Genomic DNA, 11,478 nt, shown 5'->3' with positions numbered 1-11,478 from the left:
AAAGAGAATATATATATATATATATATATATATATATATATATATATATATATATATATATATATATATATATATAATATATATAGGCTATAGGTTTTCGATGTTTATAATATTTTTATTGAAAATAATAGATGATCTAATAACTTTTAACGTATAACAATACATAATATAACTAATCATCCATATATAATTGTTTTCACACTAAAATACATATAGATTAAATATAAACTAATATTCTTTTCTACTATTCTTAATATATTCCGTACATGAGACACTTTCAAAAAGTTTTTTTATTTTAAGTTGATCAAATAGTGTTAGAGAATTAATATAATTTATTATTTTTAATCAATAGTAGTTAATAAATAATATTTAAAAATATTAACTAAAAATATAATGTTAGACTATTAAATTAATAATATTAAATTGTTAACTAAAAGTATTAATCCATATAAATTAAAATTGCTAACTCCTATGTTTTTCTTCTGAAGTAATTAATAATAAAAACTTCCTTCTTCCACTTTGGACCACAGCTTAAATGCTCTTATAAATAATTGCAGTAACGTTCTAAATTCACATGCATATATCATGTCAATAACTACAAGGCTAAACCATATCTAGTTATCTACCATTATATTCTTTCCAATTTTCACTCTGCATCAACACTAACTATGTCTATGGAGGATGAGGAACCCATTGAGGGTGAGCATTTGCTAAGCCAAGAGTGCAAGAACATGATTATCTCCCTGCCAAGAGAGAGAGGATGGAGAACACGTTATCTCTATTTTTTCCAAGATTTTTGGTGCCAATCAGCAGAAATCCAATCCATAACCAAATTCCAGAATCACTTTCAAGCAAAGGACACTGATATCATTATTGCTACCATTCCGAAATCAGGCACAACGTGGTTGAAAGCCCTAGCCTTCGCCATCGCCAACCGCGGCCGATTCGCCCCCTCGGAGAAGAATCATCCTTTGCTCACTTCCAATTCTCATGTCCTTGTGCCATTCCTTGAGTACACAGTTTATGGTGGAAGATTTGACCACGTTCCTGACTTATCCAACATGGTTGAGCCAAGACTATTTGGTATACTTAATTTATTTCTGTTCATGGGTGCTATATATATTATATGCTTAGTTATTATGTCAAATAATGCTACCCTAAACTTACTTAGACTTGTGTGAAGTGTGACCACTGTTTATCTGTAGGTTGTGGTTGCAATGTGTTAGTGTTGTGATTGTGGCCTTTGCAACGGGTATTCTAGCTGTTGGTTATCATTCTTGTCTTTCTATATTTACAATTATTTGAATTTGAGTCTGTGGGCATTGCAATCCGGTTTCAATGTGATTATTTTATGTTCACATTATGTGTGTCAGTATATCATACTCAATTATAATTTAATATAATTGTAATAGTGAATGGACTAACAATATAAGGTAGTGTTTGGTAAGGGTATTGGGATTTCGAAGATTGTGTTTGGTAGTTAGAGACTGGAACTAAAATCTCAGTTTTCGTCTCTAAAATTTTAATTCTTTCAGTATTATAGGAGATTGAAACTTTTGGAGATGAGGATTGAAATTTAAATAATAATTTCTGACAAAAATACCACTCATCCAACTTTCTTTTCCGTCTTCAAAGTTCTACTCTTTCTTGTTATTGTGCCTTTGTCGCCGCTCGTCCTCTGTCTTCATTGTTGCTCGTCGCTGCACTTTTTGAAAAAGAAAAGGGAGAAGAAGAAAGAGAGAATGAAAAAATGAATATTCGAATAATTTTGTTTGTTTTTGTGTCTGTCTATTAATTTTTATCTTTCAGTCTCTGTCTTTTAGTTTTAGTCTCTCTTTCAAACGCTGCGTAAAACTGTTTTTGAGAGAGAGAGATTGAGACTGAATTAAGTATCTATATTGTGTTTAATGTAAAATGTATTGGACCGAATTATGACTTAGTATTATATTTAATTTAAAATAAATATGGAGATTGGGATAGATTTAGAATTTGAAAAGTTAAATTAAGATATTTTTAAAAAGAAATATTATTAGAGTTTCCGTCTTCGTCTCTAAAATTTCAGTTCCTTATGTTTCAATTTTTTGAAGACACGGAAGAGACTTAAATTTTAAAAAATTTCTAGTCACCACACACAATACTAAATTTCAATTCTCTTAAGCAAACCCTACCTCGCTACCTAAGAAAATTAGTCTGGCTCAAAGTAAAAATATATAGAAAATATAATAAAGAGTAGAAGTGATAAATCTATCATGACACATGTGGTGGATTTCATGATATAAAGGTATTTAAACAAAAGAGTATTATAGGTCTAATATGTATTTTTATATATTGTTATTTTGTATCTAAATTTTCACTATAATATAAAAATGATAAGATACTTATGCTACTATTTTGTTTACACTTTTTTATAGTATAAAAGATCTTTTGTATTTTTTATAAACTAATTTTAAACATTATAAATAAAAGATATATAATGGATGCACATAAAAGTGGTAGATATAACAGATCTGATAATGCGATCACAATTATGATCTTATAGTACAATTTAAAACACCCATTTTTGTTGAGTAAGTATTTTGTTATATTTAATCATCTTATTTGCATTTTGGAAACATAGGTACTCATATTCCATACCATTCATTGGCCAAGTCAATTAAGGACTCCAATTGCAAGATAATCTACATTTGCAGGAACCCTTTGGACACAGTTGTCTCAACTTGGATTTTCATCAACAAAATCAAGCCGGAATATTTGCCTACATTGACGTTAGAGGAAGCTTTTGAAATGTATTGTGAAGGAAAAATTGGGTATGGTCCTTCTTGGAACCATATGTTAGGTTATTGGAATGAGAGCACAGCTAGGCCAGAAAAGGTACTCTTCTTGAAGTATGAAAATCTCAAAAAAGATACAATTTTTCATGCGAAAAAATTGGGGGAGTTTTTGGGGTGCCCTTTCACAATCGAGGAGGAGAATAATGGTTTGATTGAGAGTATAATCAAGCTGTGTAGCTTTGAAAATATGAGGGAATTGGAAGTGAACAAGTCTGGAACATTTGCAAGTAACTTTGAGAATAAGTACTTGTTTAGGAAGGCTCAAATTGGGGATTGGATTAACTATTTTTCCCCATCAATGGTTGAGAAATTGTCCAAGATTCTACAAGAAAAGTTGAATGGATCTGGCCTCTCATTTGAAGCATTGCACTCTTAATTATATATATGTACAAGTTGGCTATATTATTGGTAACACAAGAACTATATGTTCATATAGTTTGCTTGCTCATCTATCCGGTATTAATTAATTTTTTACCTTAAAAATTGAGTATATTAAAAAACTAGTGTATTAAGTACTTTAATACAATTTTATTATGAAATTAATTTTTTTAATTATTAATCAGTCAAAAAAAATAGTAAATGAATAAAATTATGAAATAAAAATATTGACTGATTATTGATTAAAAAAAATATTTCAATCTTTTTTCTTTCTCATATATCAAATTTTTAAAATGATTAATTAATTGATACCGGAAGAACATAATGTGGTACAAATAATGCTGTTGTTGCTGCTTTAGCTTTTCCTTTAATATCTGAATAATGAGGTATTGAGGTGGGAACTAGATGTTCCAAAAGGCCATTTGGGTGCCTCAGTCTACAATTCTTCCCATCAAGGATGATTTTGATGGGAATTGTGTAGGGTTTGTTTATGTTTTTGTTTTTTGTATTATTTTTAGGGGAACGTGTTTATGTTATATGATGTTTGGTTTCTTTGTTAATTATTGGTTCTTTTGAGAAGAAGTGTTCGGTTTCAGATAATTAGGATTTTTTTTCCCTTTTAATTATAATTTATTATAATGGTTGCGGCGACTGAGGGTGGTGTTGTTTCTATTCCCTGTTTAATATCGAATACCACAATGTTGCGTTAGCTTAAATTCAATAAAAATTACTCATAATATTTTTTTTTTTAATTTTTGCTTTTGTTTTTGTATGTTTTTTTTTTTATTATTTTTTTATTAGTGTTACTGTTATTATATTTTTTTATTTTTTCTTTCTTTTTCCTTTTTTCTGAAGTTTATTTCTTTTTTATTTAATTTTTTCTTTTTTATTTTAATTTGTATTAAAAATATAAAATTAAAAGAATTATAAAAAGGTATACAAGATAGAAAAAATAAAAAAGAAGAAAAAGAAAAAAAATGAAAAGAAGATGATGATGATAAAAAGAAAAGAGAGTTTTAAATTATGTAAACTTTATCAAAAAAATAACACCAAAATATTTTAAATGTGACACAAAAAAAATTATTTTTGACATTAAAATTTATTAATTGACACAAATTTTTATTAAGAAAGTGAAACAAGAAAAATTATGAAAATATAAAAAAAAGGTGAGTAAGAGGAATTTTGAATTGTGTAGAATTTATTAAAAAAATAGAAACAAAATTTTTCAACCGTGACACAGAAAATTTTTTTTTAACACCAAAATTTTTTAAACGTGACACTAAAAATTTCTAAACCAATTAAAAATGATGAGAAAGTTTCTTAACTTGTGGTCCTTTAAAAGCTTTTGATTTTTTGTCATTTACCAAAAATTTCTTTATCATTTTGAAATGAATAATGCACTTTTCTTATCATTGAATTAATTGAGTGGTATTAAATTCATATATAAGAGTTCCAATTATTCATGTATTATTTGTAACAAATTAATGTATTTTTTAGTTTCAAAACATATTTCAAATGTATTTTGTTGGTTGAGTGAGTTACGATTTTTGAATTTATGATTTTTTAAAATTTTTTTGTGTCATTTATAAAAAAAACCCATATGTCATTTTCAATAGATTTTTTGTGCCATTAATAAAAATTTTCTGTGTCACTTTTGTTATTATTAAACTAATTTTGTGATATTGAATTCAGAAGAAGAAAATGATGAAGAAAAAAAATGATAATGTTGATGATGATAACAAAGAAGGAGATGAAAAAAAAAAAGAAAAGGTGGAAATGGAACAGAGAAAAAAAAATATATATATAAAAAGCGTGTAGGTAAATTTAACTTGGTTGAACTTGCATTGATTTAAAAAAAAATTGGTTATCTAATATTTCTATTAGATTGTTAGCATCAAGGTTGCGAGAACCGGACCGGTCATTGAACCGATCAAGTAACTGATTTAATGGTTTAATGGTTCAACCAGGGTTGAACCGTGGTTGAACCGTAGTTGAACCGATTTAATTAATAAACATGTGTTTGGTAAGGATGTTAGAATTTTATGCACTTGTATGTATAAAGTTTGCAACCGAAATAAAGTTTGCAGCTAAAATAATCAAAAAATAATCAAAATGAAACTTTTCTACAGCAAGCATCATTAACCCTTAAAATTAAAGATGACAAATTCCTCATAGTAAATAACATCAAAGTAATACATTTAAAAAGAATAAATAAATAAACAAAAGGAGTTCAGCTCAAAACATGAGTAAGCCCTTCAAAAATTAAAGTTTATTTGGTCCGTCGAATATGCATTTGACATCAAATTGATCATCAATTTATATATTACTAAATTGGTCAAATTAGTTCCAAAGATATATGGGACATTAAATTGTCTCTTCACTATCAATCTGTTACATTTCTTCATAAAATTAGACCTCAAAATCATAAAATTGGTTCTTGATGAACAGAAAATTGATTATTAAAGAACCATTTTGATGCTGCTGACACAAATGAGCATCAATGTGTTGCCCTACGTACCTGAACTTTTCTAGGCCTACATGAAATATAAGGATTTAAAATAACAGAACAAAAAGCAGCAGAAGCAAAACTTTGAACAGAAACTGAATTTTAATTCAATTCTCTAGCAACAACTTGATACATTATATGCATTGTCTGGCTCTGTATAAGAAAAGAACAAACTGAGAAAATATTTGCCTTGGATTATATCAATTCATACAGCATTCAAAATCCAGAATTATATTCAGCAAAAGTCAATGTAGCATTCAAAATCTAGAGTTCCAAAATTGTATCAATTCTATATAGCATTCAAAATCCAGAATCCAAAATTGAACTTATATCAAATTTATATTAAGCAAATTCAAAATTACAAAAAGATTAATTCATATAATTAACAAAATAAAAAAAAAACTGAAAAGCAGAAGAACTCTGCATCAAGCCATCGATTCATATATTTAACAAGACAATTGAACTAACAATCTCCCAACAAACAATTCATATAGTGAATTAACAAAATAAAAAAAATAATTCAAAAACCCAAGAACTCACAGTGGCAGTGGCAGAGAGCAGAGGTCAGAACAAAACACCAACAATCTAGCTCTGTTAACAACAATGAACAGCGAAAAAAATTAACTCAGAAAACAACTAATTAACCCAGAAAAAAAAATCAACAATCAACCTAATTAAATCCAGAAAAATAGTAATTAGCTCCCAAAAATAAAATTGAAGAAGCAGTGGAGGGATGGAGGCTTACCAACGGTGACAGTGACTGAGCTACGAGAAAGAGAGAGAGAGAGAGAGACAGAGACGAAGCAAAAAAAAAACGCCGACAAGAAGCAAACGTGAGTGAACGACGGCGATGACGCCGATGAGAGAAGTCCAGGACTGAGTTGTGGTGCACCGGTGAAAGCCATAAGCGAACCAAACTTAACAAAATCACTAAAAGCAGTAAATCAGGGCCGACGATGACTGGCTTGACCTTCGAGAGGGCCGAGCAAACCTTCGAGAGGGCTGTCACTATCGGCGGCGACAGTGGAAAGGGCTAGCACGCGAACTGGAGCTTGAAGGTGGCTGCTTTGATAGGGTTTCCTTCGTGTGTGAGAGAGAACTGAGATCTGCCTTTTTTTTTAAATATATATAGCGAACCGGGATGCTCAAAAACCCAGACGGTTCAAACGGTTTACCGGTTAACCACCGGTTCGTCCGGTTTTTTCCCGGTTTTTTGCAGATCGGTTTCTAGCATCAACCAAACTGGCCAGATGACCGATTTCCGGTTAACCCGGTCAAACCGGCCGGTCTGGTTCAGTTTTCAGAACCTTGGTTAGCATATCATCCTTGTTAAATCCTTTTATAAACACAACCAAAGGCCTCAGATTAATTAGCTAGGATTTTGTGGAAAACTTTTCTTTTAAATATTGGGCTAATTAAGAGAAGTGTTATCCCAAAATAGGCCTGCTACACATCCATGTAACCATGTAATCAAGTTGGCCCAAACTTAAAACAACTAACGCGTTTCCAATCTCATTAAATAAACATGACTTCCACGCGCCCCATACAAACGAAATGACTACTTCATTCGCGCTTCATTATGAAAAAGCATTCCTTCTTTTTCAAAACACACGAAACCGCTCCGTCTCTTCGAATCTCTCTCAAAATCACTCAAACTTTAGTCATGTTCTCTGCAAAAACCACTACTACAGAAGAATCGCGAGAAGATTTGGCAAGGAACAACTAAAAAAGAACGAAAACAGCATCACAGACTACCAAAGGTATGAGAAAAACTACTGTTCATTTGAAATCTTGCAATGTCGCATTTCTCCTAGTTGCATTTTAGCTTTACTGAATTGATTTTCTTTGTTTAGTAGATCGAACTATTGTGAATGCATCTCTATATTATAACTAGGGTTTGGAATGAAATTTATTGTTGTTTTCATTCAGTTCAGAAGATAGTGTAACTAGTGCTTTAAAATTGGTTGTTACTCTGTTCAGTACTTCTTTTGTATGGAGAAATACTATTCTTGATGATTAAAAGTTGAAATGATTTATTATTGACATGAACATTTTTCGGTTTGGTGGCATTCTGGAAATACTGTGATTGAATTTTTACAGTATAACTAGGGCTTTGGAATAAATTTTGTGGATATTTTTAAATTTGGCCAAATGAATTTTGTTCTTCGGTGGCTTTCTTTTGCTTTGTTCATTATTTAAGATTATTGTGATAGCATGCAGCAATAATTTTCTAACTGTTTCATTATTTATCATGTTTGATTCTGTGCATAAATGTGTTTTGCTTCGGTGGCCTGTGGCATTTTAATTGACTTGAGTAAGATATACATGCTTGTGCTTATTGGTGTATTGAGTGAAGTATTGACCAAACTTTTTCATTATAGCAAAACAGAACAAGATAATGGCAACAATGAAGGAGAAGCTGCACTATAATGTAAGCACATTAAATATATTTATCCGCTTTCATTTGAATAATATCTATTTTGTATTATAAATATATCCTCACATTCTGTTTCAAAACTTGCAGAATACTCATTATTGCAGATGCCAAACAAAGGCAATGGCAACAGTATACAGGGATATGACTCAAGAAAAGAAAGATATAGTGGAAGAAATGGGATTTGGTGCCCTGGCACATATCCCAGAAATGAATGTTTCTCATGCCCTGTTGAGAGAATTGATTGATCACTTTGATGAAGAGAAAGGATGCTTGAAAACTCTCCAGGGCAGAATATACATAACTCCTCGAAAAGTAGCAACTGCCTTGGGCATAACCAACAGAGGTAATACACTTTCCACTTACTGCTTATTTTCAGTTCATTGGTTTACAGAAAATTAAACTGAGCCTTTTTGACTGATTTTTGCTCCTAAAATATTGTAGGAAATCGTTTTCATGATAAGGTTGATTACAACAAATTGAATCCAGAAGACAAGAAAATATTTGACAGTGTCAAAAATATTTCCTTGGTGACTTTGACAAGGAATGTGCTGGATATGAGCGTAGAGGGGAGGAGAACCGGAAAAAATTCAAGAGGACTTTTGTTATCTTCATACAAAAGTGCTTTTTGCTTCCTACAATGGTAAGTGTGGCCTCCCCAATCTATAAGCCACCGATCTTTCATGTGGACAAAATTTGGGAATGGGATTGGGCAAAACATGTGCTCAACTTCTTGATGAAAGGAGTTGAAAACAAGAGAAAGGGGAGGAAACAGTCCGTTGATGGTTGTGTTTTTGTATTGATGTTGATATACTTTCATGAAACCAAGTTCCCTCGCCCGTTCACACCTGATGCTCCCCCAGCACCTTGGGTGGCCCATTGGACAAAGCAAATGATGCTTGAACGGATTTCTAGCGAAGCAACAGAACCATTGGTAAATACTCTACTAAAATTCCCCCTAAAATTTGGTTTCAAATGCTTTTAAAATACTCTACTAACTAAATAAACTTCTGTTTTAGGTTATAATTAATTTATTTGTCCTACTGGTAATCGTTCACCATATGAACCTTGTTCGGTTAGGTGGGCTCGCTCCCTTTACTTCATCTGATTGTTAGTGTGTTCAATTGAGTCCTTGTGCATGCAAAAATGTTTCTTTGATCATTAAATAATTATCATGTTTTATGGATTTTTATTCAGCACATTACTATCATTCGGTAAAGTGGGTTGCTCATGTTGATTAAATGGTTGTTATTGTATTTCTCATTAAATAATTGAGTCTTTGTTTCTGTTTTAGGGATTTCTGTACAAAAAATAAAAAAAGAATGAAAAAAAAACAAGGAAGTTGGATAAAAAAGAAAAAGAAAAGAAAATAAAAAAGAAAATTGTCAATCTGGATTCTTCTTCGGAAGAAGAAAGATTTTCTGAATCTGAATCTCAATCTAAATCTGACAAAACACCACCGGCAAAGAGAGCAAGACAAAAGAAGGTGGTTAAAAAACAAAAGCTTGTTGAGAAGGATTCACAATCAACAAGTGAAACTGAAAGCATTCTCACAGATTCAAAAAGCAAAAGTGAATCCGAAAACCAGTAAGTTTAATGTTCATATTGATTTCATTTAACTTGTATTTGCTTAAATTTGTTCTTATACGCTTGTTCTTATGTATTGCAGAGAAGAAGAAATCAAAAAAACTGGAACAAAGAAAAGAAAACAACCACCGAAGGTGGTTAAAAAACAAACCAAAAAAAGGAAGCCTGTGCTGACAGATTCAGATAGCACAAGCAAATCTGAAAGCCAGTAAGTATTGTTCAGCCAATGAATTTCTTTTGGTCCGGTAGTCTTCTAATTTTCGGTTCTGCCTTCTAATTGTTTTCGGTTCGGTGGTGTCTGTCAGTTTGGTTGAATTGATTGTTATTTTCTTGTTCTTGCTTATATTTTTCTCGGTTATAAATTCAATGTGTTTGTCTATCTTGCAGAGAAAAAGAAATTGAGAAAACACCCATAATGAAAAGAAAACAACTGCAAATGGTGGCAAAAAAATAAATCCAATCTGAAAAGGAGTAAGTTTCTTGAATCATATTTTCTTTTATTGATACTTTCGTTTTAGGTGTATTGATACTTATTTTATGAACTTTCAGAACTGAACAAGCAAAAGACAACGCTGCAGAAAGAAGAAGGCAAGCGTTGGAGACGATAAGAGAAAAGAGATAAAAAAAGAAATGATGGAACTTAGTCAATAGACATTGCTCCGGATCAGTTTGCCTCAACAGAGGCACGAAATGAATCCTCTCAGACGTAAGATTCAATTTCTTATACCAAGTTCTTTTCCTTTCTTTGCTTACTTTTGCTATAACCTTTTGTAATTCCTCTAGATTCAATTAATAATATTTATTTATCTTGGTTAGACTGCCAACTATAAATCTTGGAAGTGAACCACTCTTGCAGACTTAGGGAAGCTCCACATTGTCTATAAATGCCCAAGACAATACCAGGTTCGTTGCACTCTTTACTTTCGGTTTGGTGGTTTCCAAAAATGAATTTGATGTGTTTCTAAACCTCTGCTTTTAATTTTGGTTTCTAATTTTAATTTATATATTGTTTTTAGGAAAAATACCCCAGAATCCACGGTTAAATATTTTAGAAAAAAATTCATCCAAGAAAGACTTTAAAAAGTCCACCAGTGTAAGTTAACAATATTTATGTTACTCTATCAGATTTAGGTAATTATATTTTGTTTAATTAATCTCGCAAAAAACATGTTTAAATGTCACTAGTGTTACACCCAATTCTGAGCTACAAATCATTCAGGTTCAACAAGAAACTCATTCTGAACCTTTGAAAATGTGAGCTTTTCAATATGCAGATTCCCGTTTCTTAGAACAAATTCTAATTATTCAATATTAACTTCTTTCTTGTTTACATTCCTAAGAAATCCTCTTGCATTATCTCTTCCAAATTCTCTTTAGGAAGAGTTGATCAATGATGACTTTATCTATGTCCCTCCAGAAAGTCAAACACAACAAATCTCTGATAAAGAGTAAGTTTATAAATATTTATTCACCACATGAATCTTGTTTGGTTCTGTGGGCTTGGTAATTTTAAATCATTATTGAAATATTTGCTGTTTAATGCAGCAGCCCTCCCAAACAAGAAGAAGAAGAACCTGAATTGTAAGTTTTACCATTATTCACCACATTGCTTAATTTAGGTTCAGTGGGTTTGGTTATTTTAAATCACTTGATAGATAGTGTGTTCAGGATTTAGGGTTATTTTAAATCACTTTGAGATCTATTAATGCAGCAGCCCTCTGGAACCACAACAGCAGCCCAGC

At 31.2% G+C, this 11,478-nt stretch overlaps 1 protein-coding gene across 1 annotated transcript; it reads left to right on the top strand.

Annotated features, from left to right (window-relative positions):
• Positions 1–582: 582 nt before the first annotated feature.
• Positions 583–3,755, top strand: LOC112771760 (cytosolic sulfotransferase 15). The gene is made up of 2 exons (XM_025816573.2): positions 583–1,083; positions 2,618–3,755. The coding sequence occupies exons 1-2, from the start codon at positions 669–671 to the stop codon at positions 3,205–3,207; spliced, it is 1,005 nt and encodes a 334-aa protein (XP_025672358.1). The 5' UTR covers positions 583–668; the 3' UTR covers positions 3,208–3,755.
• The last annotated feature ends 7,723 nt before the right edge of the window (positions 3,756–11,478 follow it).

This window comes from Arachis hypogaea, chromosome 18 (assembly GCF_003086295.3).
Source record: "Arachis hypogaea cultivar Tifrunner chromosome 18, arahy.Tifrunner.gnm2.J5K5, whole genome shotgun sequence".
Classification (NCBI taxonomy): domain Eukaryota; kingdom Viridiplantae; phylum Streptophyta; class Magnoliopsida; order Fabales; family Fabaceae; genus Arachis; species Arachis hypogaea.
The sequence above is the reverse complement of the archived record's forward strand: the minus strand, read 5'-3'. Positions and strand labels throughout refer to the sequence as shown.

What these genes read in the sequence shown, in the direction of transcription:
- LOC112771760 (XM_025816573.2), top strand. Translation starts at nt 669, where the DNA reads ATGTCTATGGAGGATGAGGAACCCATTGAGGGTGAGCATTTGCTAAGC. An exon ending in GGTTGAGCCAAGACTATTTG is followed by an intron (nt 1,084 to 2,617) that starts GTATACTTAATT and finishes TTGGAAACATAG; the next exon opens with GTACTCATATTCCATACCAT.